The following is a 27,441-nucleotide window of genomic DNA, read 5'->3' as shown; positions in this document are numbered from 1 at the left end:
TTTCCAGAGGGCATCCTTGAGCTCCTGGTTCCTCATGCTGTAGATGAGGGGGTTCACGGCTGGAGGCACCACGGAGTACAGCACAGCCACCACCACATCCAGGGATGGTGAGGAGATGGAGGGGGGCTTCAGGTAGGCAAACATGGCGGTGCTGACAAACAGGGAGACCACGGCCAGGTGAGGGAGGCACGTGGAAAAGGCTTTGTGCCGTCCCTGCTCAGAGGGGATCCTCAGCACGGCCCTGAAGATCTGCACGTAGGACAGCACGATGAACACAAAACAACCAAAGCCTAAACAGGCACTGACCACAAGAAGCCCAGCTTCCCTGAGGTAGGAGTGTGAGCAGGAGAGCTTGAGGATCTGGGGGATTTCACAGAAGAACTGGTCCAGGGCATTGCCCTGGCAGAGGGGCAGGGAAAATGTATTGGCCGTGTGCAGGAGAGCATTGAGAAACCCACTGCCCCAGGCAGCTGCTGCCATGTGGACACAAGCTCTGCTGCCCAGGAGGGTCCCGTAGTGCAGGGGTTTGCAGATGGCAACGTAGCGGTCATAGGCCATGACAGTGAGAAGATAAAACTCTGCTACAGCACAGAAAAAGAAAAAAAAGACCTGTGTAACACATCCTTTGTAGGAAATGGCCCTGGTACCCAAGAGGGAATTGGCCATGGATTTGGGAAGAGTAGCAGAGATGGAGCCCAGGTCGAGAACAGAGAGGTTGAGGAGGAAGAAGTACATGGGGGTGTGGAGGCGGCTGTCACAGGCGATGGCCGTGATGATGAGGCCGTTGGCCAGGAGGGCAGCCAGGTAGATGCCCAGGAAGAGCCCGAAGTGCAAGAGCTGCAGCTCCCGTGTGTCTGCGAACGCCAGGAGGAGGAACTGGGTGATGGAGCTGCTGTTGGACATTTGGTGCCTTTTGGTGTGGAGCACTGAACAAGGAGGAAAGCACAGTGACAAGTTAGGGGAGACTTTTCTGAGAAAAATCAACACCAGTTCTCATACCTCACACTCTGCTCTGCTTTTCCATTTCTGTCAGATCTTCATTCAGCTCTGTGGCTGGAGCTCTGGTTGGTTCTGTCCAGGTGTGCCAGGAGGAGCGGGACCTCTGCCCGCCGGATGCCCAGGAGTCAGCCCTGCTCTGCAGCAGCAGATTCGTGGGAATGGGGTGGGCAGTCCTGGTGTCCCAATTTCTCAGATAAACCTCTCCTCGTGAAAAAAGGGCTTGTCAGTCTCTGCACTCCCATTGCCATGAAACCACAGTTGCAAGAGTGTTGGAGAGAGGTTCTTATACAGCTCTCTCCCGTCTCAGCAGGAGATTCTCTTGGATTTCAGAAACCCTCACCATTTCTGCTGCGTTCAGGGACAGCAAAGGGAGTCCTGCCAGGCCAGGGGATTGTCTGAGGGTTAGTGCAGAGCGAGGGGAGCTGGCCTGTCCCTCTGTCTTGTTCCCAGCTGCCCTCTGCTTGTGCCTTTCTGAGACAGAGGGGAATCACACTCACATGTAGACCTGAAAAGACACCAGGCGCTGCTGAGAGCAGAGAAACCCACTGCCGAGAGCTCAGCGTCTCACCTTTTCTCAAGGTCTCAGCACCCCACTTCTCGCCAAGGACACACATGGCTCGTTTCACAAACCCAGCAGCCTTTCCTTGGTCGTAGCGTCTCTGCGCTTCTCCACTGGGCATTCAGGTAACACCAGGATGCTCCAGGACAGACTGGCATCCTGGAGGGCAGCGCAGTGCTTGGAAGGACACCCCAAGGAGACACCCAAGTGTCCTAGTGATGGTATCTCAGAAGGGGAGAGTCAGCTCATTCCCCAGCCACATAGACTACTTTGCCCACAGCCCCACGGGTTAGAGGAGAGCTTGGACACTTCATTCCCATGGAGACACTTGCTCAGGGGAAGGGGTCTGCATTGGAGGGGATCATACAGAGTTTTCTGAATCCTTCCTCCCACAGCATTTCTGGTTTCTCTTTCCTCTCATTCCCTGATCATAGCTCTGCTGCCGGGAGATTTTCCTCCTGGGAGGTGTTTCCCTGTCCCATGTCTTTTCCCTGTCAGCTCTCACAGACCCCATCCCAACCCCTGTGCGCTCCCCTTGGCCCCACAGAAACCTGCCTGTTTGCCGGGCACTGGCCGGGTTCACGTTCCTGTTTGCAGGTGGAAAAGGGCAGGTCAGAACAACCCCGATGGGTCCAGCAGAGCTGATGCTGGTGCTGCCCATGGGCAGAGGAGTGGCTGAAGGCACTCCAGGAGGTTCCTGGCAGACCTACTGATCACTCAAAGCTACAGCTCAGGAGTCTCACTGACTTCTTCCCACTTGAGAGCTCCCTATACATGTATCCCTTGTTCTACCTCCCCACCCTCTCACTAGGAAAATAAAAACACAAACGCAGGAAAGCTCCTTATCTGTAACGTAATTCCTGCCTTGAGCTTTCCCTCAAACAATCCCTTGGGAAATGTCCTGGGGGTGAACTGCAGCTGAGAGCAGCCCTGCCCCACGCAGCACCCCCTTGACAGCAGGACACTCTCCTGCCAGGAGTTGCCTCTTCCCCCCACAGCTTCTCCCCGCACTGCTGTTGGGAGCTCCTCAGGTAAACGGAGAGCTGATCCTGACAGGAGATAAGTCCCTGCCACGGCACAAAGCACCCTTGGGTGAAGGGACCCTGCTCTGAAGGACAGCCCTGGGCACCCCTGGCTGCACACCCACCTTCACACTGCAGCCATCCCCGGGTGAAGGCAGCTGATGTGCCCTGTCCCTTTGACAGAGCCACAGGGAAGCCCTGCTCCAAAGCAAGTCCTTTTCCTCTACGCTGGAGAAACTGTGAGAGACCTCCTGGTAGATCCCAGAGGCTGTGGGATGTGCCAGCTTTGGGAGATCATTCCAGGAACCGCAGCTGCATTGCCCTGCAGCCAGAGACTTACCCTGTTCAGGGCTGTGAAGATCTTTCTCCAAGCGAGCTCTCCTCTCTCCTCCCACCCCAGACTGCCTTTACACTCTCTGCCTCCCTCCTCTGCCCTCGCTGCCTGCAGGCAGTGCCCTCAGCCCTGCTGCGCTTGGCAGAGGAGCTGCTCCTGGGCAGAGCTGTCTCTCTGCAGCGCTGCCCGCTTGCCATCAGCTCCCTCCATGCCAGGAGCCCAGCCCAGCTCAGACGCAGAGGACCAGCCCAAGGCAGCCCTTTCTCTGCCCCCGCGGGGCTCCCTCCAGGTGTCCCTGGGGCTCCAGGGGAACCTGCTGGGAAACAGGATGAAGTCACCACTGATGTTCCCTCCCTCAGCTGGGCAGAGACACTTCTTTCCAGAACTTTTAATTCTCCTCTCAAAGTTACATCGAAATATCACCTTTTTTGGTCTTATTATTAGATAACCGCAAGCTCTGCTGGAGCCGTTCATAGAGACAGGGCATCGTCTCAGGGATCATGAATGAGCCTGGTGGGAAAGCCCTTTGGCCAAGTGAAATGGCAGCAACCTCCAGATCCAGCAGTGGTCCATATCAAAACTGAACTGAAACTCAAATAGGAATTCCAGGGCACCGAGATGAGCTTTAGGTAATTCAGGAACAGTTAAACGAAGAAAAGGGAATAATGTAGGACCGCTGTCGAATTCAGTAGGAGTAGGACTAGACCTGAGATATTCAATGTCCTCTTTGCCTCAGTTACCAGCAGCGAGGTCTCCCAGGCCTTGGTGCTTTGAGGCAGGACTCTGGAGGAGAGCAACCAGCAGTGGATGGGGATCAAGTCAAGGGTTACTGGAGCAAACTACACCCTTACCAGTCCACGGGTCCAGAGGTTTGCATCCAGGGGTGCTGAGAGAGTGATTTTTCACTAGGAAGTGTTGGTCTGTTATGATCCCAGTAAGAAAGGCACTCCGACTTCATAATGTATGTTTTGAAACGCTGTTCATGTGGTCTAGCACTGTACGGAGAGTATCCCAGGGGCAATCCTATGTCTTTTTAGATGGTGGGAACTCCAGGATGTGTGCATTAAATGGGCCTTTGAACTAAGACCCCACACAGGTCACGTGCACGAGGTCCCGAACCCCACCTTGGCAGACCTCCACTCAGCACTCTCTAGTTCATCACTACTTCTCAGAAATGGGGAGCGACACACTGGGACACAGCCACATGTGTGGGGCCACACCGGTGCTGAGTTGAGGGGGATGAGAACTCAGGTTCTCTGGGTGGCCCACACTCCTCCTAATGCAGCCCCATATGCAGCTGGCCTTGTTCATAGTGTCCCTACTCTACGGGCTCGTAGGGCATCCCTCGTAGTGCCCAGGCCCTTCTCCTCAGAGTCTCTGCTCAGCCCGTCAGGTCCCAGCCTGTGCTGATGTATGGGCTTATTCTCCCCCTTCCCCCCCGGCACCCACCAAGGCAGGACTGACCACTTCTCCTTGTAAAACTTCAAGTGACTTCCACTGCCCGAATCGCAGTTTCTCAAGGAATCCATGGACTGAAGCACCATTTACTCAGCTTTTAATGTTTGCACGCAGCTGGCTCATCTTGACTGGGGTGTCTCTCACAAGAGAACAGCATGAGGAGTTGCAGGGCACTACAAATACTCCTTCCTAGAGAAACTGTGGGTCTGGTACTGGTCAAGCCATAGGTCTGGACCCAGAGGGGAAGTTGCCCTTTCTGGGAGAGAGCAGCAGGAACACGTGGGGCTCTGCCTGGGGGGAGGTGATGAGTCAACTGAGAGCTGAAGGGCCAGCACGAGAGGGCAGGACATGGGCACCGCTGTGGTGGGTGGATGTCTGCTATGGATCCCCTGACCAGGAAGAGGAAGCAGATGAGGCCTTCTTCAGACACCTGGAAGAAACCTCATGTTTGCAGGCCCTGGTCCTCATGGCCGACCTAAACTATCCCAGCATTTGCTGAAGGGGCAAGAGAGTGAGGTGCAAACCACCCAGGAGGGGTTTGGAGCTCATTGGGGATGTCTTCCTTACAAGGGTGACTGTGATGCCATGAGGTGAAGTGCCCTGTGGGACTTCCTCCTTACAAACAGGGAAGAGCTGGTCAGGGCTGTAACAGTCAGGGACGGGAAGGTAAAGGTGAGGCTCCTGAAAGAAGCAAGCCCATAGCTTTTCCCTTTTGGTCCTTCCCCTCTTTTGTGTTGCTTTTAAAATCTTCTTTTGTTTTTCCCCCTCACAGCCAGAATGATTTACCAAAACTGGTTTTCAGCGAGAAAGTGGTCAGTGACTGAGGACCTTTCCCTCCTCCCTGTCTTGCTTACCTTTACTTCCCACGTCTCCTCATTTGTCACTCTCTCCATGCCACTTTCTCCACTTTCTGAGGTGTTTTCTCTTCCAATAGAATTCCTTTTAGCGTATCCTAAATGATGTATTTAAATAAGACTAGAGGAAGAACTAGAGGAAAAAGACTAGCTTGAGAAACACCAATTGTGGTCTCCATTTACTGTAAAGAGACTCTTGGGTAAAGAGTGCATGTGCAATAACTTACCTACTGTTTCTAGTGAAGTCCTACTCTAACTCCCTTAATAACTTTGTTCTTTGTACATCAAAGGATGTCTTCTTGCTTTCAGATGATTCTCCTCTCCATTCTGTTTTCCTTCCAGCCTGTGCCCGAATGTCCCCATGAACCTCTTTTCTCGTCCTTCTACACTCTTTCGCTCTGTCTCATCTTCTTTTAACCTCCTGAAGCATTGTTTCCTCCACTGACCATCTGCCCTTGAACACTGCAGCTTGGATGCAAACTATTGAACCATACCAGTGTCACGGAGTTCCTTCTTTTGGGCTTCCCCTCCCTCCACCATCAGGAGGTGCCTAATGGCAATAACTCTCTGGGCTTCGGACCTGGTTATCTTAGTTTGCCCTTTTGAGAGGCCTGGTTGACAGAGTCCCCTGGGAGGCAGTCCTGAAGGGCAAAAGAAGTCCAGGAAGGCAGGACGTTTTTCAAGAAGGAACTTTTAAAGGCGCAGGATCAGGCCATCCCCATGTGCCTAAACACAAGCTGGTGGGGAAGAAGACTGGCCTGGCCGAACAGAGAGCTTTGTCTCAAACTCAGGGGAAAAAAGGAGATTATGACATTTTGAAGAAGGGGGAGGCAACTCAGGAGAACTACAAGGATGTTGTGAGGTTATGCAGGGAAAAAATTAGAAAGGCCAATGCCCAACTAGGTCTTTGTCTGGCTAATGTCATAACAGACACTAAAACATGTTTCTATGATTACATTAGAAACACAAAGAGAGCTAAGGAGAATCCCCATCCTTTATTGGATATGGCGGAAAACATAGTGAAAATGGATGAGGAAAAGGCTGAGGTACTTAATACCTTCTTTGCCTCCGTCTTTACTAGTAAGACCAGCAGTTCTCTGGGTACTCAGCCCCTGAGCGGGAAGACAGGGATGGGGAGCAGCATGAAGCCCCCATAATCCAAAGGGAATAGTGAGGGACCTGCTACAGCACTTAGACATACACAAATCTATGGGGCCAGATGGGTTCCACCCACAGGTACTGAGGGAGCTGTCGGAGATGCTCACCAAGCCGCTTTCCATCATTTTTCAGCAGTCCTGGCAAAGCGGGGAGGTGCCAGTTAAGTGGAGGTTAGTAAAGGTGACACCCATCAACATAAACGGACAGAAGGAGCATCCTGGGAACTACCGCCCTGTCAGTCTGACCTCGGTGTGGGGAAGATCATGGAACCGATCATCCTGAGTGCCATCATGTGGCACATGAGGACAACCAGGTGATCAGGCCCAGTCAGCATGGGTTCATGAAAGTCAGGTCCTGCTTGACAAACCTGATCTCCTTCTATGAGAAGGTGACCCACTTAGTGGATGAGGGAAAGGCTGTGGATGTTCTTTACCTGGACTTTAGAAACGCCTTTGACAGCATTTCCCAAAGCATTCTCCCTGAGAAACTGGCTGCCCGTGGCTTGGACGGGAGTACTCTATGCCAGGTGAAAACCTGGCTGGATGGCTGAGCCAAAGAGTGGCCAAAGTGGTGGTGAACAAAGTTTAATGCAGGTGGCAGCTGGTCACAAGTGGTTTTCCCCAGGGCCTACAACTGGGGCCAGTTCCTTTTAATGTCTTTATCAATGATCTGGATGAGGGGATCGAGTGCACCCTCAATAAGGTTGCAGACGACACCAAGTTGGTTGGCAGTGTCGACCTGCTTGAGGGTAGAAAGGCTTTGCAGAGGGATCTGGACAGGCTGGATCGATGGGCAGAGGCCAGTGGCCTGAGGTTCAACACAGCCAAGTGCCGGGTCCTACACTTGGGTCACGAAAACCCAATGCAGCACTACAGGCTTGGAAGTGGCGAGGTGGCTGTTGGTGTCTTCTCCCAAGTAACGAGTTACATGACAAGAGGAAATGGCCAGGAGTTGTGCCAGGGAAGATTTAGATTGGATAGTAGGAAAAACATTTCTTCACTGAAAGGTTTGTCAAGCACTGGAATACTTTTATTTTCAGCCAAATCAAAGGGATTTGGTTGGTATCAGACAGCCAAGTTTAAACGCATGGGGGATGGAGGGCCCTGGGGACAGCCCAGTCCAAAAATCCAACCCCAACAAATCTAGCCCAAAAAGAAAAACCCAACCCAAACACCCCCAACCCAAAAAAACCCAACCAAAACCACCCCAAAATCCACTCCAAACAACTAAAAATCCCAGGGTTCAAAAAACCCAACCCCAAAAATCGAGTCCCCAAAACCCAAAATCTAATCAAAAAACCATAAACCGAACCCCCAAAAACCCAATCCCAAAAAACCCAAACAAAAAAACCCAACCCAAAAATCAACCCAAACAACCCGAAAAATCCAATCCGAAAAATCCAACCTGAAAAACCAAACCCCAAAAATCCAACCCCAAAAATCCAACCTGAAAAACCCAAAATGCAACCCAAAATATCACTCAAAAAACATAAAATCCACCCCAAAAAATCCAAGCCCAAAAAATCCAAGCCAAAAAAGGTAAAGCCCAAAAATTCCAAAATCCAAGCCAAAATCCAACCATTAAAAAAAACCCCACTCCAACTTCAAACCCAACCGACCCAAAATCCCAGTGCTCAAGGCCAGCTTGGATGGCATTGGAGGAACCTGACCTGCTTGAACATGTCCCTTCTGATGGCAGCCCCACCACTGCGGGCAGCACATCAGCAGTTGCCATGCCACCACCGCCAGACAATCAGCACTGGCCCTGTCACTGTCATGTCACAATGGCTGCCTGACACACCCATGCAGGGGTAAAAATCAAACCCAAAAAACCCAACCCCAAAATCCAACCCAAAAAATCAAACCCAAAAAAGTCCAAAACCCAACTCCAAACAACCCAATCCCCAAAAAACCCAACCCAAAATTCAACCCAACCAACTGCAAAAATCCAATCCAAAAAGTCCAACCCCAAAAATCCAACCCCAAAACCCAAAATCCAACCCAAAATCTAACTGAAAAACACCCCAAATCCACCCCAAAAAATCCAAGCCCAAAAAACCCAAGCCCAAACATCCAACCCAAAAAAATCCAAAATCCAATCCAAAATCCAACCCAACAAAACAAAATCCACCCCAACATCCAACCCAACCCACCCAAAATCCCAGGGCTCAAGGCCAGCTTGGACGGCGTTGGAGGAACCTGACCTGCTTGAACATGTCCCTGCCGATGGCAGCCCCACCACTGCGGGCAGCACATCAGCAGTTGCCATGCCACCACCGCCAGACACTCAGCGCTGGCCCTGCCGCCCTCATGTCACAATGGCTGCCTGACACGCCCGTGCAGGGGTGAAAATCTAACCCCAAAATTCCAACCCAAAATCCAACGCAAAAATTCAAACCCAAAAAAATCCAAAACCTGAACCCAGAAAAATCCAACCCCAAAAAACCCAACATTAAATTCAACCCAACCCACTTGAAATTTCTAACCCGAAAAATCAAACCCAAAAAACCCAAAATATGACCCAACATCTAACTGAAAAAAAACAACAATCCACCCCAAAAAATCCAATCCGAAAAAATCCAACCCAAAATTTCTAACCCGAAATATCCAACCCGAAAAAAATGAAAAACCCAACCCAAAATCCAACCCGAAATTCAGCTCGGTTAACAGAAAAAATCTAACCTTAAAAATCCAACCCGAAAAACCCCAAATCCAACCCCAAATACAACAACAACAACAAAAAAACCATACAAAATCCAATCTAAAAAATCCAACCCCAAAAACCCCAAATACTCAATGGAAAACTCAACCAAAAAATCCAACATAAAAAATCCAACCCTAAAAAAACCCGCAAAAAACGCCAAATCCAACCTAAACGACCCAAAATCCCAGGGCTCAAGGCCAGCTTGGATGGCATTGGAGGAACCTGACCTGCTTGAACATGTCCCTGCCGATGGCAGCCCCACCACTGCGGGCAGCACATCAGCGGTTGCCATGCCACCACCGCCAGACACTCAGCGCTGGCCCTGCCGCCCTCATGTCACAATGGCTGCCTGACACGCCCGCACAGGGGTAAAAATCAAACCCCAAAAATTCCAACCGACCAACCCATAATTAAACCCAAAATCCAACCCCAAAACGTGAACCCCAAAAAACAACTTAAATAAATAAAAAAAACAACCCCAAAAATCCAACAGGAAATGTCCAACAAAAAGAATCCAGTCCAGGAAACTCAACATCCAATCCAAAAGCCAAATCAAAAAACCCAAAATCCACCCCAAACTCCAACCCAACAAACCCAGAATCCCGGGACGCAAGGCCAGGTTGGACTAACAGCGTTCTGACCTGTATCAGGAACAGTGTGGCCAGCAGGACTAGAGAAGTGACCGTCCCCCTGTACTGGGCACTGGTGAGGCCCCACCTCGAGTGCTGTGTCCAGTTTTGCGCCCCTCACCACAAAAAAGACACTGAGGGGCTGGAGCAGGTCCAGAGAAGAGCAATGAAGCTGGTGAGGGGTCTGGAGAACAAGTCTGATGAGGAGCAGCTGAGGGAGCTGGGGCTGTTTAGCCTGGAGAAAAGGAGGCTGAGGGGAGACCTTCTCGCTCTCTGCAACTCCCTGAAAGGAGGGTGTACAGAGGTGGGGGTCGGTCTGGGGGCCGCCTCCGCTGTGCGCTAGTGCCTTGGTACCCGGGCCTTGGGAGAGGGTGCTGCCACACACACAGATGCAGCTCCTCGGGGCTTGTGAGCCGTGCTTGGTTGCTGAGGAAGTGGTGCCTGGCTGGTGTGTGTCCTGTTGTCGTTTGAAGGTGGCTGTCAGAGACCAAGAAGTGGGCGCTTTCCTTCCCGTGTATCTCGGACAGGAGGCACTAGCCCCTTCTGACACAAAAGTGTGCCTGGGCACTCTCAGTGGCCACTTCTGCGCGTGGACTCGCACATTTAGCACGAACCTGTGAGCTGCACTAAATGGCCGCATGGTTCATGGTGCTGGTTTCGCGTCTGGTTGAAAACCTCTGGTTTTCATCCAAAGACTTCTGCATCCAAAGATGCAGCGTCCCTGAACCTGACAGTGCCGGTGCTTGGCCATTCGTGGGTTGGTTTTCTCTTCAAGGCAGTCTTTGATTAGACCAGTTCTCATTAGCAGGGGGCCCATTAAATGCTGCCGGCCTTCCATCCCCTGCAACAACCTGCAACATTCTAGTCTCCAAAGTGTGCCGAAGAAGAAGGCCGAAGAAGAAGTGCCTAAAAGCATCCAGCCTACGCTGCTGCAGGCTATGCTGGACGAAGACCAGGACGTTAAAGGGAAGGCCGAGACCATGGTCAAGGAAGTGCTGGAGCAGGTGAAGGCGCTGGACCAGTCCGTCCACGTCTTAAGGAGGGCTCCCGATGAGGTCAGCGGAAGCTCGGTTGCCAGTGCCAGAGGGGCAGATCCTTTGGACACTTCTTCTTCTTGGGCAAAGCTGCTCATCTTGCAGCCACTGCAAAAGGCTGTTGATATCTCCCGAGTGAGTCGTGAGACTGCCAAGGAGAGCACGCAAAAAGCCATCTCCAGAATTCAGCAGCTGGGTGCAGAATCGGTCGGGTATGCCAAAACCATTGACCCTGAAGTTGTGGAAACCTTGAAGAAGAAGTCAGAGGAAGAAAGGATGTCAGAGCAGAATTCAGAGAAGCTTCAACCAAGGAAGGTCTTGCCACCTCTCAGCCTCCCTCCAACAGTCCCACCTGCAGAGGAAGCAGGAGAAATCAAAGAGCAGATCTCACAGACTCTCCTCCCACCCCTCCCCTGAGGCACTGAGCAAGATGCTCCCCAGCCAACAGAAGGCCTTCAGCAGTCCCGGCATTACACCTCTGGAGTCACAGAAGCAACTAACTACTTTAATAAAATATTAATAATAAAATAAAAAGAAACTATTGAAATCTATACGATATGCACAAAACTGTATCAGACTCCCAGGATGACGATCACGTCACCGGCAGGCACTGGGAAAGTCCCAGACTGGACTCAGCGATGGACGGGAGCTGGATTCCCGATCTGGGTTTGGGAATGCACGGTTCAGGATTAAAGTCGGATGAACTGACAGAGTCCTCCTGGGACGTCGGCCGTCGAAAGAAGAGACTGCCCCATGTGATCCCTCAGCTTTTATACTGAGCGTGGGGCAGGTGGGATGGAATGCCCCGTGGGTCAGTTTGGGATCCCCCGTCCTGTCCCCTCCTCCCCGCAGGTGCCGCCCCTCTACGCTTCTCCGCTTCCCCCCCTCCAACGGGGCAAATAACACAGTGAGCTGAGCTTGGCTGTGACAGCAATAAGGATGAGCAGGAGCCTCTCTGCACACCGTTCCTTGGCATAAATTAGAAACAACCAGGTCTTATCACTCTGGGAGCGAACAGCGTCTGGACAATACGCTGTTAATGTCAGAGAGTTCAGTTGGTTAGAAGAGGCTTAGCTGCAGAGTAAAATTACTGAACACAAAATTGGTTCTGCTTTACCTCAAACCAGGACGCTCCCAAGGGCTTGCTTGTACCTACAGGAGTCACGCCAGGCCACACCGTGTCTGGGCATTTTCCCTGCAACGTTTTCCCTCGTCTTCCTCCCTCCTACAGCCCTGGTCAGGCTAAGACCCAGTTTTACAGGGAATGTGAAGTAGGGAAGAGAAAAGCAGCCAAGGTTTTAGCCTTGTGTAGGAAGCTTTGCGGCTGGGCTCTCTGAGGGGCTGGTCCAGCCCTGCAAAGCTCTACTCATGCCGTAGGCGAGTCCCATCTGCAGGTGCTGCTGAAGGCTGCGCCTTCTTCTGTGCCTTTATCCTCTGGTCCCCTCAAGAGCCCTGATGGGCCTTTGGGTTCCCACCCAGGGCCCTCGCTGGGCCTTTTGGTGTCCTGCCAATGGATGGGCTTCAGCTTGTTGTCTTTGCCACGGGACCCCTCCTCTTGTCTTCTCAAGGCCTGTTTCCTTCCCCTGTCCCCCCCGGACCAGTGTGTGGGCCTTTCGGGGCAGCTGAGGGGCCACCAAATGGCCTTTGGGTGCCTCCCAAGGACCTCCATTTCTCTTTGCGTGCTTCCTAAGGCCCTCTGCTTGCCCCTTGGTGCGGCCCTGGGCTCTAGATGTGCCCTTTGCTGCAGCCCAGAGCCCTCTGGCTGCCTCTCGATGCCCACCCCGAGCCCTTGGCGTGCCTCTGGGTACCCACCACGGCCCTCCGTGTGCCCTTGGGTGCCACCCAGAGCCCTCCCGCTGCCTTTCTCTATGCCCGGGGAACTCCTTTTATCCTCTTGTCCCCTCCAGCCTGGCTGGAGCCCTGCCAGAGCAAAAGGAGCAGGGGAGAGGGTTTAGGCTCCAAAGCTACACTTACAGTGTCCAAAGCCTCATTTTTGTTTTCCAAAGTCTTAGTTTGGGCTTCCAAAGCCTCATGGTAGGCTCTAAAGCACCATTTTCATGGTCCAAAGGCTCCGTTTCAGTTTGCAAAAGCTCCTTTTCAGAGTCCAAAGCTGCATCTTAAGTGTCCAAAGCCTCATTTTCAGGCTCCAAAGCATGGTCTTGACGATCCAGCCAGTCGTTTTTAGGGTCCAGGTTGCACTGTAAGTGTCTAAACCCTCATCTTTATGGGCCACAACCCTTCTTTAAAGATCAAAGCCACATTTTTTAGGCTCCAAAGCCTCATTTTTAGAGTCCAACACCTTCATTCCAGGGCTGAAAGGCTCCTTTTTTGGGTCCAAACCCTCACTTTTAAGGTCCAAGACCTCATTTATATGTTCCAAGCCCCACTTTTAGGTCCAATGACTCATATGAAGGGCCCAGAGCACCATTTTTAAGGCTCAAAGTCTGATTTTGGAGGGCCAAAGCCTCATTTTCAAAGTCCAAAGTTTCATTTTTGTAACCAAATCCTCATTTTTAGCTTCCAATACCTCATTTTCAGGGACTAAAGCCCCCTTTTTCGGATTCAGTCCACAATTTGGAGGGCCCAAAGCCTCATTTTGAGCCTCCCAAGCCCCATTTTTAGGGTGTAAAGCCTCAGGTTTTGGTACCAATGTGTCATTTGAGGGCACAAAACCTGATTTCAGGGTTCAAAGCTTCCATTTCATTTCCAAAGCCCCATTTTTAAGGCTGAAATCCTCAGTTTTGGGACTCAAAACCATCTTTTCTGATCCAGAACATTTCTTCAGGGCCCACAGCTCCAACCTGAGGGTCTGAACCCAAAGGCGCAGCTTGTCGCCTGGCAACGTCCGCCCTCCCCTCTGTGTCCCGCCTATCTGCCCCAAAGAGCCAATCGCCTTTGAGGAGGCGGGAGCAAGGCACACGATTGATGTGTAACCAACCAATCAAGCTTCAAGGCCTGCAGGGAAGGTGGCAGGAGTCAAAAACAACCCTTGGCACCCTGTGGGGGCGGGGCATGTGGGCTCCACCAATCACAGCTGGAGTTCGAGCAGCACACAGATGATTGATAAGCATCTGACCCATCAGTTGATGGGAGGAGCAAGGCAGAAGTAGAGCCAATGAAAGAAAAGATCCTGGGCAGAGTGACAGCCCAGGCAGCCAATCAGAGAGTGCACAACCTCAGGTGACCTGCGCCTGGGCAGCCTGACCACCTGGGAGCCAATCAGGAGCCGCCTCCAGGCAGGGCAGGCCCCAAGCCAGGGCAGAGTGACAGCCGAGGGGACCAATCGGAGGCAGCATCACCTCAGGGGAAGGGCGGGTGCTGCTGCTGTGCAGCCTGAGCACCCAGGAGGAGGGCGGTGGGCTGCGCCGGGATGGGGGAGGGTGATGCTGGCTGTGGGGCCGCCCGCCATCACCTCACCCACTCCCCTCCCTCAAGCCCAAGCGACGCCTCAGTAGCCTGAAGGCTTGTGAGGAGGGGGGGACACGTCCCCGAGATGGTGCGTTGAGCAGGGGGAGATGGCGGTGCTGGGCCCTCCCCCTCAAAGCCGGGGGTGCCCAGGGTTGATGCTCTCCGCCCCCCTCTCCCCACAGCTGCTGCTCATCAGCTCCTTCCTGACGCTGCCCGACCTGCTGAGCCTGGACCCGACGTGCTGCTGCCTCCCCTCCGCACCCTTCTCCCCCGCCAGTGCCTGGCCCTGCAAGAGGGCCGCCATCCTCAACTGGGAGTCGGCCGTTGCCACGGGGGCGTGGGGGTGGTGGCACTTTGTCCCACAGCCAGTAACAACGTCCCGGCGTCCCCCCCCTCCAGACACCAAGGGGCCGTACCTGCAGAGCCTGGGCCGCGGCTGGCAGCGAGCACTGATGGCCTCCATCCTGTCTCCCCCCTCTCATGGCTACCACAAGCTGGCGCTTGCCCAGCAGCACCTCTTCCTCCTGGGTTACAGCAGGACCCACCTCTTGCTCCGTGACTCTGGCCGTCACGCCTGCTCCTGCCAGGCCCTCTCCCACGGCGTCAGGGATGTATGCCGACCCCTCACTCCCCCTTCCCCCCCTGCCACCGCCATGCTGGGTGACCGTCCCCTCCTCCCCACAGTGACAGTGGATCCCCGTGGGGAGCCCCCCCACGCCTGCATGCTGACGGAGCAGAAGCAGAGCGACACCCTGGAGGTGTTCGACCCAGCCGACGTCCAGCACATCTTCTGCATCAGCTTCCCCTCCTCCATCCGCGTCAAACAGGCGGTCGTCACCAGCACGGAGGTGACGTGGAGCCTTCTGCTGCTCACAGGTTTGGGGGGGACACCGAGGAGATGGGGAGAGCACCTTGGGGTGTGGGGACGCTGCAGGGAGGGGGACACACATGCCAGATTCAGCCCCCTGACTTCCCCGTGTGGGAGCGCAGAGGAGGGGCAGGTGTACAACCTGCAGCTGACCCTATCCCTGACCCCAGTGTCATCCCTGTAGGTGCCATGTCCCCATCGCTGTCCCCACAGGTGTCCTGGCCACACCACTGTCCCCAGCCCTGTCTCTGTCCCTCCAGGTCTCTTGTCCCCCTCCCTGTCCCCACAGGTGCCCTGTGCCCAGGGCTGTGGGGACAGCGGCCGCCTGCTGGGCTGGTTCCATGGCAGCATCAGTTTTGTCCACCTCCGTGTCACAGTGAGACCAGGGGACACTGTCGACCCCACTGGGGGCTGGGGAGGACCCCAAGGCTCAGTTGTGGTGTGTAATGTCTCCTTTCAAGAGTACAAAAACGCACTTTTAGTTTCCTAAGCCCTTTTTCAGGCTCCAAAGAGGCATTTTTAAGATTAAGCCAGTCAGTTTTAGGGTCCAAGGTGCATCTTGAATGTCAAAACCCTCATTTTTATGGTCTAAACCCCTCTTTTAGGCACCAAATTATCATGGGTTTGATCCCAAAGCTTTATTTTTAGGGTACAAACTCTCATTTACAAGTTCCAAAGCCCTTTTTAAGATTCAAAGACCCATTGTCAAGCTCTCAAACAGCATTTTTAGCATCCAGGCAGTCGTTTTTAGATTCACAGCCACATCTTGACTGTCCAAAGCGAGAGCGAGTGGCCCACACGCATGTCCAGATGGGCCTCCAGGTGGGCCCCGGGGTGGCTGGGCAGCAGCCGGGCAGCGGCGTGGCAACATGACGATGTGCAGTGCGGTGTCGTGGCAACGTGACGATGCAACAATGTGCGTCTGCTCTCTAGAGCCGCTTGCTGGGAGACTGGCTGTGGTGGCCGCAGCTGGGTGCCTCTGGAGCGAGAGGTGGCAGCGCAGGGTCACAGCTCCAGGAGAGCTCTTGCAAGGAGCCATGGAGCACCGTCTCACTGCTGGCGTCCCAAAGGTGGACACACTGCTGAGCACAGTGGGGAGGAGGGGAGAGGTGAGCAACGGGCCGATGGAGAGGGCTCAGCCCGGGAGCCGGGGACACGTGGGGCTGCTCTGGGGCCTCAGGGCATGTGTGGGGAGCTGGGAGGGATGGAAAGGTGGTGGTGCTGGGCAGAGTTGCGGGGAGTCGTGCCTCTCTGCCCAGCATGGCTCACGGCTAAGCAGGTGGCAGGGGTTGCTGCGACAGGAGGCGGATGTGGGTTGAGGAGAGGATGGGAGTTGTGGGGCCGGGGGCGAGGAAGCAGAGAGCAGCTTTTGACGGGGCTTGCTCTTGGCGCTGCCCCTGGTGGGAGTCTTGTGAGAGCCTTTCTAGCAAGTGCCGTGCAGGAGGCTTATGGAGATAGTGCCTGAGCGCCCCTGAGTGTGTGTCTCTTTCTAGCTCGGGAGCAGGAGACAGCCACTGGCAGAAGGACCTACAGCGTTGCTGGACCTCCCGCTCGGGGTCAAGGTCCCCGTGCTGTCTGGCTCCAAGCCTGTCTTCTGCAGGACAAAGCTGGGGGAAAAGGTAAAGGAAGTGGAAAGGGGTAGAAAAGCTCTCCTCTTTGACAGAGTCCCCCTGTCCTTCCCCCTTGTGGCCAGCTGCTCTACAGTGGGCGCTGCAGCCCTTCAACGTGGCAGCGCAGGGGAGGAGAGGGGAGCTCCTGGCTCCCTGGCACAGAGACAAAAAGGAGGACTTGCCAGTTTTCTGGGTTGGTTTCTGGCACCGTGCCAACGCGCGGCCGGGGCCCTGCCTGCAGCAGGCGTCTGTGTGTCCAGGTGCTGGGGCAATGTGCCCTTCTGGCTCATCCAGCAGCATTGAGCCGGGCCCCGGGGCACACTTGAGGGAGAATCATAGAATCATAGAATTGCCCTAGCTTGGAAGGGACCTTTCAGATCATCTAGTCCAACCATCAGCCTAACTCTAAGAAAAACCATCATTAAACCAAAGGTCTCTCAGCACTCTGTCTACCCGTCTTTTAATTACCTCCAGGGATGGTGCCTCAGCCACTTCCCTGTGCAGCCTGTTCCAATGCCTGAAAAACCTTTCAGGGGAAAGATTGTTCCTAATATCCAGTCTAAACCTCTGCTGGGGCAACTGGCGGCCGTTTCCTCTTCTCCTGTTGCTTGTTTCTTGGGAGAAGAGACCGACCCCCACCTCTGTACACCCTCCTTTCAGGGAGTTGTAGAGAGCGAGAAGGTCTCCCCTCAGCCTCCTTGTCTCCAGGCTAAACAGCCCCAGCTCCCTCAGCTGCTCCTCATCAGACTTGTTCTCCAGACTCCTCACCAGCTTCATTGCTCTTCTCTGGACCTGCTCCAGCCCCTCAATGTCTTTTTTGTGGTGGGGGGTGCAAAACTGGACACAGCCTCTTCTGGGTCGGTTGGGTTGGATTCTGGGTTGGATTTGGGGTTTTTTGATTTGGATTTTGGATGGATTTTGAGTTTCTTGGACTGGATTTTTGGGGTTGGATTTTTGGACCGGTATTTTTGTGGTTGGTTTTTGGGGGTTGGGTTTTTGGGGTTGGGTTTTTTTGGGGATGGATTTTGGGTTTAATGAGTTGGATTTTGGGTTTGATTGTGGGTTGGTCAGGTCGATTTTTTAGGGTTGGATTCTTTGCATTGGATTTTCACCTCTGTGCAGGCGTGTCAGGCAGCCATTGTGACGTGACGGTGGCAGGGCCAGCACTGAGTGTCTGGCGGTGGTGGCATGGCAACCGCTGATGTGCTGCCCGCAGTGGTGGGGCTGCCATTGGCAGGGACATCTTCAAGCAGATCAGGTTCCCCCAACGCCGTCCAAGCTGGCCTTGAGCCCTGGGATTTTGGGTGGGTTGGGTTGGATGTTGGGGTGGATTTTGTTTTGTTGGGTTGGACTTTGGACTGGATTTTGGATTAATTTGGGTTGGATGTTTGGGGTTGGATTTTTTGGGCTTGGATTTTTTGGGCTGGATTTGGTTGGTTTTTTTCAGTTAGATTTTGGGTTGGATTTGGGGTTTTTTGGGCTTGGATTTTTTGGGCTGGATTTGGTCGGTTTTTTTCAGTTAGATTTTGGGTTGGATTTGGGGTTTTTTGAGTTGGATTTTTTGGGTTAGAAATTTCGAGTTGGTTGGGTTGAATCCTGCCCAGCCCCATCCTTGGCTATTGAGCCATGAAGGAAGATGCAAAAGGGCTCAGCAAGCGTGAACATCGTACGGCTGGGGCTGCTCGGCACTATGACCAGCCCGGCCAGTGCAGGGTCTTTCCATGGCCACAGGGCACTGCAGCCCCCTCCTTCTACAGAGCAGCACCACCAGCTCGGGGCCCTGCAGGGCGCATGAGGAGGCAACCGTGAACGGCCAGCCAGGCCAGCAGAGACACACTCACCTGGGGAAAGGCTCTCTGGGGAGAAGGGGTGTCTCTGGAGAAGAGCAAGGGAGCATTTGTTTGCCTGCAGGGAGGAATCCGTGAGAAAGAGAAACTCTTTCTGCAGGCACACGCCTGGGGCAGGCTGCTCTGTCGCTGGGCCAGGGTGCTTGATCTGGCCTGGGGAGAGGGGCTGGGACTGGGGGAGCTCAGGCAGTCTGTGGTGGGGATCTCCTGGACTTGAGACCAGGGATCACGAAGTTTCACTAACCTCCTTTTCCTCCTGCTGTGTTCAGCCTCCAGCCCAGGGGCTCATGGGGAAACAGAGACCCCTCTCTGCCCCCCAGCAGCTGCTGAGCCCTGTAGAGGGGCTGTGGGGTGAGCTCCCCAAGTGTTGCTTCACCCTGTGGTGGGCTCTGCCATGGGGCCAGCCCAGAATGGGCTGCTCTGCTGGTCTGGGTTCAGCTGGGTGAGGGCGAGGGAGGTGAGGAGAGCTGGCCTGGACTGCAAAGTGACCAGGAGAGAAAAAAACCAAAGAGCATTAGCTGGGCGGTGTGACCATGCAGGGCGAGGACACGCTCCCGTGGGTGTGCAGTGCAGAGCCAGGTGTCCATGAAGGGAGCGGAGACACGTAGGTGCAGGAGAAAGGAGGCTGCTGTGTGCCCTTGGTGGCATGAACAGACCAGGAAGGTGTCCAGGACATTCATCACCCCAGCATGTCCCATAGGCCATTGCCAGCACCTGCCACTCGCCCCAGGTAATGGGTGAGGTTTGCTGGTCTCAGCGCCTTTGTCAGGGGAACACCCCACCGTGCCCAGTCTCTCTACTTGCCCAGACCTTGGTTGACCCCACAGCAGGACTGTCTGCGACCCTCCGTGTGGGACACGGCTGGGGCTGGGAAGCGGTCAGGCACTGAGGGTGCTGTCAGTGCAGGAGGGCAGACATGGACTGAGCACTGAGGGCTCTCAGGGCATTTTGCCCTGGTGATCTCTCCCCACCCCTGAACCGATGCATCCCACGGGGCTCCTGCACAGTGGGACCGAGCGTGGGGCTGGGGCTGGGTATGGAGAGGGCACTGGTATGGGCCACAAAGCAGGTGTCCAGGAGGTGAAAGTAAGGACGGGTTACAGAAAAGTACTTGGCATTTATTGTCTGTGTTGCACAAGAATGTTTTTAGGAAAGGCAAAGCTCACCTGGAGCTGACGGTTGCAAGGCAGTCTTGATGCCCTCCCCTCTGCCCCTAATTTTGCTCTGGTCACCCCCAGAGTAGACAGTACTGGCCACTCTTCTTGTTCAGCAGTCTCTAGGGCCAGTTGGATGGCTTTCACTTCTGCAAACTGCCTTCACACCCTTTCTCCTTCCGTGGCTTCAGCAACTTTTTGTGTGGGACTCCACACCACAGCTTCCGATGGTTTCCTACAACACGACAGGATCTTCAGTGAACGGAGCATAACACCTTTCATCAGTAGATGACAACTCATTGTATGAGGGTGCCACCTGGGCAGGAGCCACCTCCTCATGAGATGCTCCAAAATCTATGCCCTCTGGACAGTCCGTAATCTCTTCAAGGATTCCTGGAGGTTTGGTTTTCCTGGTCGAGCTCACTGTGTGATCAGCACTACCCGCTTAGTCCATGTAGCGTCAGTCGCGTGATGTGTGGAGGGGATATCCAGTGTAGCACAGGCAACTGCTGTGCCAGGAGGAGCCGTGCTTGCCCATCAACAACTTCTGAAGTGGCTCAAACCCCCTCATACGCTGTCAGGATCTCTTTTTCGGTTGGGGTGCTGAGGGCTTCCGATCCTCAATACCCTCATCTCCAAAGCCTAGAGGTTGACCTCAGGTTTCTCCCGATGATTTCTGCCAGAGGCTCCAGGTGAGACCACGTGCCACAGCTGCACTGTAGAGACCATTACGCACAGCTGGTCCTGTCTGGACAGACCCAAGAGCTACCACACGAGCTATCTCCTGTTTGATCTGCTCAAAGGGTTGCTGTTGCTCAAGGCCACACTCAGAATAGATCTTCTTTCAGGTTACTCCATAGAGAGGGCTCACAAGCTGATTATAACCTGGAATATGCATTCTCCAGCATCCCACAAGGCCTAAGAAAGCTTGTGCTTCCTTCTTCTTAGCTGGTGGAGACATGGTTGCAATCTTGTTGACCGCATCCGTAGGGACATGATGGCATCCATCCTGCCATTTTATTCCCAAGAACTGAATCTTCTCTGCAAGTCCCTTGACCTTGCTTCTTTTATGGCAAAACCAGCTTTCAGAAGAATCTCAATTGCTCTTTTCCCCTTTTCAAACACTTCTGCTTTGTTGCCCCACATGATGAGATCATGGATGTATTGTACATGTTCAGGGCTATCAGGCTCTTCCAGTGCAGTTTGGATTAGTCCATGGCAAACTGTAGGATAGTCGATTACAGAATCACAGAATGGTAGGGGTTGGAAGGGACCTCTGGAGATCACGTAGTTCAACCCCCCTGCCGGAGCAGGTTCATCTAGAGCACGTTGCACAGGAATGCGTCCAGGCAGGTTTTGAATGTCTCCAGAGAAGGAGAGTCCACCACGTCTCTGGGCAGCCTGTTCCAGTGCTCTGCCACCCTCAAAGTCAAGAAGTTCCTCCTCATGTTTGGATGGAACTTCTTATGTTCAAGTACCTCTTGTCCTGTCACTGGGGGCATTCCAGGTGCATTGGACACCACGTGAAAGCAAACTGTGGCCTGCACCCTGCTGCCAAAGGGATTGAAAAAGAAGAATGCATTGGCAATGTCAGATGTAGCACACCACTTGGCTGCCTTTGGCACCAGTTCATATTGGAACTTCCACCAGAAGGTTCAAGCAAGTCGGGGGGCTAAGGCATCTTCTGTGCGAGGGGAACATTATCAGGGCTTTGGAAGAAGGTGGGTGAACTGTTGGAATCTCACAGGCTCTGGCAAATCCCCAAGGGACAGGGGACAGGGCGTAGCTATCTCCATTGATGAAGTGCATCAAAGGTTTTCAGAGCCACCTCCACATTTGATTTTCCACCTATAACCAGTGCTTCTCACTTTCTGCTTCACCGGTCCCCAGGGACAGGAATCTTGTCCGGTCGTTCCCTCCATGGTGTCTCCAGTGATGGGCATCAGTGGGGCCTGGTAACACCCTCACCATCTTGGGGTTTGCTGCTGAGTTTTACTTCTCTAGAGGCTTGCCCAGTGTTTGAGGGTCTACAGGATCTTGGCCGGAGAGGACTCATTTCCATACAAAATGCCATAACCAGCCAAGTCTCTGTGCATAGACTTCCTGGATTCCTCAGTTCTTCTGTGCTTAATTAGAGAGTTCTCAGATGAATACATTTCAATACTAAACAACCATAAGAAAGGATTGCTTCCTTCTTATTTTGTTCTTTATTTTTTCTTCTTACACATGAAATGATGCCAGCAATCTCCAGTTCATATTGGTCCTGAATTTCTGCTAATGGAGCCTCAAGACCCTTTAAGGCAAGACCCTTTATTGCAAACACTCCGTGGACAGGCTTTGTCTCAATCTCACCATGTCTCTCACCTGGCAACCAGGACTTACAGCAGCCTGTTCAAACCTGAGCTTTCTCCACTCCAGTCCGTAGCTGCGTGTTTCCACTCCTTGGCACCGGTTCCCACCTGCTTTACCTTGAAAACGAGCTGACACAGAACGGTGTTTCCTAATGGCCAACAAAGGAAATCAAAGGCAGGCAGAGTTCAATACAGAGAAGACATTCCTCAGCTGTATGTCACGTCCCCATTCCCTGCCCTGAAGTTCACTTTCCATTCTGGATGGCCTTAGACCAATAGAAAACACATTTTCCTGTCAAGCACAGATCCCAGACTGTGTTCCGAGGACAAGTTTATTTTAATATATTTCACATCTATATCTCCTATCTAAAAGAGGCTGGGATCAATGAAGGTTGGATACGTTGGATAGATCCTGCCTTTATCTCTTTGCAGTCAAGCAATGGTCCCACCTGCTAGCACTTCCCTCCTATCGTCCCTTTTTTTGAGATGGCCAAATCTTTATGGGGCGTACAATGGCATAACACCATGGCCCTCCAAGTGCCAAACCGTAACCGGTGTACATGTTCCCTGAGTTCATCCAGGCACCGTCTCCTTCAGGCACCCAGAAATGCAGTGCGAGAGAACATGCTTTGGGACATGTTCCTCATCTAAAGGGAAGCTAAGCAGCCTTTAGCTCCCCACCTCCTTCTCTGGCCCCTTTTGAAAGATGCATGCAGCATTTACTTTTTGCCAGATGTCAGGGAGTCCCGCCAGCCTCCAGGACCTTTCCAAGATGATGGAGAGTGGCCTCACTGTGACATTCTCTTACTTTCCAGCACCTCTGGATGTACCCCGTCCATTCCCATGTACTGGTAGTGGTTGAGTTTGCTCCAGTAGATCCTGATTTCATTCCTATCCGCCATTGGCTGTTCTTGTCCAGAGTCTTGCCTCGAGGCACAAAGCCCTGAGAGACCTTGCTGGGGAAGTCTGAGGCAAAAAAGGCATAGAGTATCTCGGAACTCTCTCTCCCTACTCTAACTCAATACAGCAGTGTCCAACTAATATCTTTGTTTTCTTCTGTAAGAATTCCTGAAGTTGGAAATCTCGTTATGATTCCCCTGAATTTACTTTCAGGTTTCAAACTGAGTTTTGATACAGGCCAATGTTCTCCTTGGAGGATGCTGTCCTTGAAGACCAGCTGTACAGAGCTTTGCGCCACCTTCAATGCTCCTGACCATTGGATCCCCACGAAAACTCCTCAGCGTCGGCCAAAGGCAAAAGGACCTCTGAGGTCCAGCGTCTGCAGTCTTCTGTTCTGCTTCCTCACTCCCCTGGAGTGCTGGGACCCCACTACTTCAGGGTTACGACAGCCAATATTCACGTCTCTGACCAGCTCTTCCTGCATTGCAGGTATCACATCAAGGTTGGCATTATTTTTGTTGGCCCATCTGGCAGCTGTGCTAAGACGTTGTCCTAAGACACTCCAGAAACCACCTGGACTGTACGTGCTGCTGTGCTCCTCTTTCAGAAGCTGCCAGTATCATGGCAGTCCCCAGCGAGACCCAGGCTCGTACAGCCAGACGCTTCCCTGGGATCCTTCAGAAAGACTATACCCTCTTCCTCATCCTGACTGTGGGTTCCTTATCTCCCACCACGACAGGACACTTCTACTGGCCTCTCCTCTCACCCTCCCCCACAAAGGCTCACCAAACTCTTCACCTGCCCCAAGGAGTTGCGCCATACATCCAGTTAACGGCTTCACTTTCAGGAAACCCCACTCCTGATCCTTCCAGCCTGTCTCTCCTGAAAAGCCTGTAGCCATCCATTGCAGCACCCCAAGCTGTGTGCCTTGTCCCACCATGCCTTGGCAGTTCCTCTGTCAAAGTCAAAAAGCACAGGCTCTCTCTCAACTTGTCTCTTCCCCTGGCTGAGAGTTTTGGTGCACATCTGGGCTGTGGCACCTCAGGTGTAGCTCCAGGCCAAGCTCGGACGTCTCTTAAAGGAAACCTGGTACCAAGCATTGAAGACCTTCTGTGTGCAAAGGCTTTGCTTCACGGCAGAGACACGGTCAAGTGGACGGCACCTGGAAGCTTAAAGCTGAAATTGGATGTTGATGGTGAGCAAAGCCTGCTGTCTGCAAGAACAGAGAGAAACAGGGCTGGGAAGGGCGGCCCTGGCAAGAAAGAGGGTTTTTGTCAGTGGTGTCTCTGCAGCCCTCAAGGGCCTTTGACAAAGGTGAAGGTGATCTCCATGAATGACAAGGTGCTGCTGACAGGTCCCCCACGAGATTTTTTGGCCTGTTCCTTGACTGTATTATGAAGAGGGCGAGTAAATGTTGGGCAAGAGAAAAAACAGCACTTTGAGAGTGCAACACATGAGTGGAGACCCTGGTGTGACGTGTCTTGTGTTCTAAACTGCCTCACATCTACTGCATGGAGAAGGGAGAGACCTTGCCCCACTGCAGTGGCAATCAGTCACTTGTGTTATGAAAATTTGCAAGTGGCCCGTGCTGACCGAGCAGAGAGGCTAGGACACAAAGTACAGAGGTGCACGTGTAAATATTTAGTCATGCGCATGAGGCGTCCGAGCTCAATTGGGGTACCTCAAATGCGGTTAAACACAGGGTTCTTATGCCATTCAAGCATTCAGGTACCTTATTATTTGACTAATGACTAACTAACACAGACACGGAGTACCAATTCCTAATCACAGTAAAACTGCACAAAGTAGCTATATCTCTGCAGCTCCATCAGCCATCAGCCTTCTCGCGGCTTGTCTATTGATCCAGACGTCCCCGGAGTTGGTCTATTGCTAATTACTTGTCTGTGATGCTGGACACTGGGAGAGTTTCAAAGGTGTGTAAGAGGGACGAGGATACTGGCATTATCTCGGTTCTCCAGGGGTATCTTTTATCCTTCATGGACAGCTGAATGATTCTGAGAAGTCCTTATTTTGAGGGCAGGGCTGTTCTTCTGCTCCTTGTGATGAGCTGACCTCCTTTAACTCACTTACGCAAGCATGATAAATCAGTACACAATGGGAGCTAGCTAGCTATATATCTTAAGAAAGTTAATTCATTCTCATACGATAAAGACTGATGGGCATAAGAGTTAGGGAGGTAGATTTTGATAACCTTGGATCAGAGGATGTCTGTGGCCAGGTGGGTCCTGCAGAGAGCTTTTTGGTGGTCAAGGATCACCTCTTCGTCATCCAGAATGGTCCATGCCAACATGCAGGAAGTCATGCCAAGGTGGCAGGAGGCTGGCATGCATGAGAAAAGAGCTCTGAGTAACATCAAGCCTGAAGAGGAAGCACAGAGAAGGTGGAAGCTGGCTGCCTTCCAGCCTCCAGGGTTCCGTGGTTCTGTGCTGGAGTTGAACTTTCGGTTTTCCTTTTTCCTCTTTCCTCTTCCCAAGTTCTTTTCTTTAACCATTGTCGTAGATTCCTCTACAAACAGCCCAGCTTCTCTTTCCCCACAGGCCCTACATTTGCTTGCTTTGTGCCCTCTCTACGGGGCACAAAGATGTTTCTAACATAGCTGTTCTGACAATTCCTCTGCTGGACAGTACAAAATTAGGAATGTCTTTAATTCCCTGTAGTGCCCTGCAACTCCTTGTGCTGTTATCTTGTGCTGATGCATCACCACAACCATGGTGAGCTGCCTGCACGCAAACATGAAGAACGAACAAAATGGATCTTCAGTCCAGGGGGACCTTGGGAAATTCTGGGAGTCAGCCAGAAGAAACTGCTTAAGTTTTACAAAGAGAAGTGGCCAGTCCTGCATCAGGGGGAAGAAAAACACCGTATTACAGTGCCAGGTGGGACGTGACAGGATGAGCAGTGACCCTGAGGAGAAGGGCCCACGCATTATGAGGGACACCACATGAGCCAGTGGCGCATGCTGACCATGAACGAGGCCAGCTGCACACAGGGATGGATTAGGAGGAGAGGGCTACCCAGACAGCTTGACTTTTCATGCCCTTTCAGTGAGCCGTGGTGTGGCCACACCTGGACGTGTCTGTCCCTCTGTGGGAATTCCTGCTGTAGACAGGTGGGGAGGAACGGGAGAGTGCCCAGAGGAGGTCTGCACATGGCCTCTGCTTGAGGCCCCAGACCCCATCCTTCTGACCTCTGCCATCCCAGCACAACCCCAGGAACATGCTGTCCCTGGAGAAACACCAGCCTCTCCAGACAGCTCCAGATTCCCCTCCCACAGGATGGGTGGCCTTTATGTCATCTGTGTGAAGGGCTGGGGTACGTCCCTCAGTTAAACCCACGATCTTACCTCTCACCAGACACCGACTGGTGACTCCTAAATCCAGTCCAATATCTCTAAAATGTTACAAACGGACAGTCAGCTTTTTATTCCTGGACACATGGAGGAGGAAGAAGACCTTCAGGGGTGAATTTCCTCAGGCATGTTTGGAGAAAGACCCCAGCATTAAAGCACTGCACCAGGGAGATCTTGCTTTGTTAACAGAGACTCTGTGAAAGAGGCCAGCTCTGAGCCACTGTGAAATACATTTTTAGAAGGGAACCAGGTGAAACTAAGACGTAAATGTCTCAGGTGTAGTGACACAAGTGAAACCTTTGTGTAGGAGCATAAAAACCATAAATGACAATATCAACAGCAATGATGAGAAATGTAATCATTAAAAACACAAAGCCAATAACAAAACACACAAAAAAGCAGATGGAATCAAATAGTGCGGGAGTCATTTGTGGAGAGAGGTGGAACATTTCTCCCTCTTGAAAAAAATCCATGAAATCAGATACCTAATGGCCTCCTTGAGTTCCTGGTTCCTCATGCTGTAGATGAGGGGGTTCAGTGCTGGAGGCAACACTGAGTACAGCACAGCCACCACCAGGTCGAGAACTGGGGAGGAGATGGAGGGGGGCTTCAGGTAGGCAAACATGGCAGTGCTGAGAAACAGGGAGACGACGGCCAGGTGAGGGAGGCACGTGGAAAAGGCTTTGTGCCGTCCCTGCTCAGAGGGGATCCTCAGAACGGCCCTGAAGATCTGCACGTAGGACAGCACGATGAACACAAAACAACCAAAGCCTAAACAGGCACTGACCACAAGAAGCCCAACTTCCCTGAGGTAGGAGTGTGAGCAGGAGAGCTTGAGGATCTGGGGGATTTCACAGAAGAACTGGTCCATGGCATTGCCCTGGCAGAGGGGTAGGGAAAATGTATTGGCCGTGTGCAGGAGAGCATTGAGAAACCCACTGCCCCAGGCAGCTGCTGCCATGTGGACACAAGCTCTGCTGCCCAGGAGGGTCCCGTAGTGCAGGGGTTTGCAGATGGCAACGTAGCGGTCATAGGCCATAATGGTGAGAAGACAATACTCTGCTGTGAGAAAGAAGATGAAGAACAAGAGCTGTGCAGCACATCCTGCATAGGAGATGTCCCTGGTGTCCCAGAGGGAATTGGCCATGGATTTGGGGAGAGTGGTGGAGATGGAGCCCAGGTC

General features: G+C 52.8%; 1 protein-coding gene across 1 annotated transcript; it reads right to left on the bottom strand.

The window, feature by feature from the left end:
* LOC128903259 (olfactory receptor 14A16-like) lies at positions 1–27,441 on the bottom strand (the record flags this gene model as incomplete). The annotated part of the gene is made up of 2 exons (XM_054187273.1): positions 1–885; positions 26,800–27,441. Coding segments are annotated over 2 exons (1,527 nt in total), but the record flags the coding sequence as incomplete, so codon positions are not given.

Source organism: Rissa tridactyla, unplaced genomic scaffold (genome assembly GCF_028500815.1).
Source record: "Rissa tridactyla isolate bRisTri1 unplaced genomic scaffold, bRisTri1.patW.cur.20221130 scaffold_29, whole genome shotgun sequence".
In the NCBI taxonomy this organism is placed as follows: Eukaryota; Metazoa; Chordata; class Aves; order Charadriiformes; family Laridae; genus Rissa; species Rissa tridactyla.
Note: the sequence above shows the minus strand (reverse complement) of the source record. Positions and strands in the feature narration are given on the sequence as shown.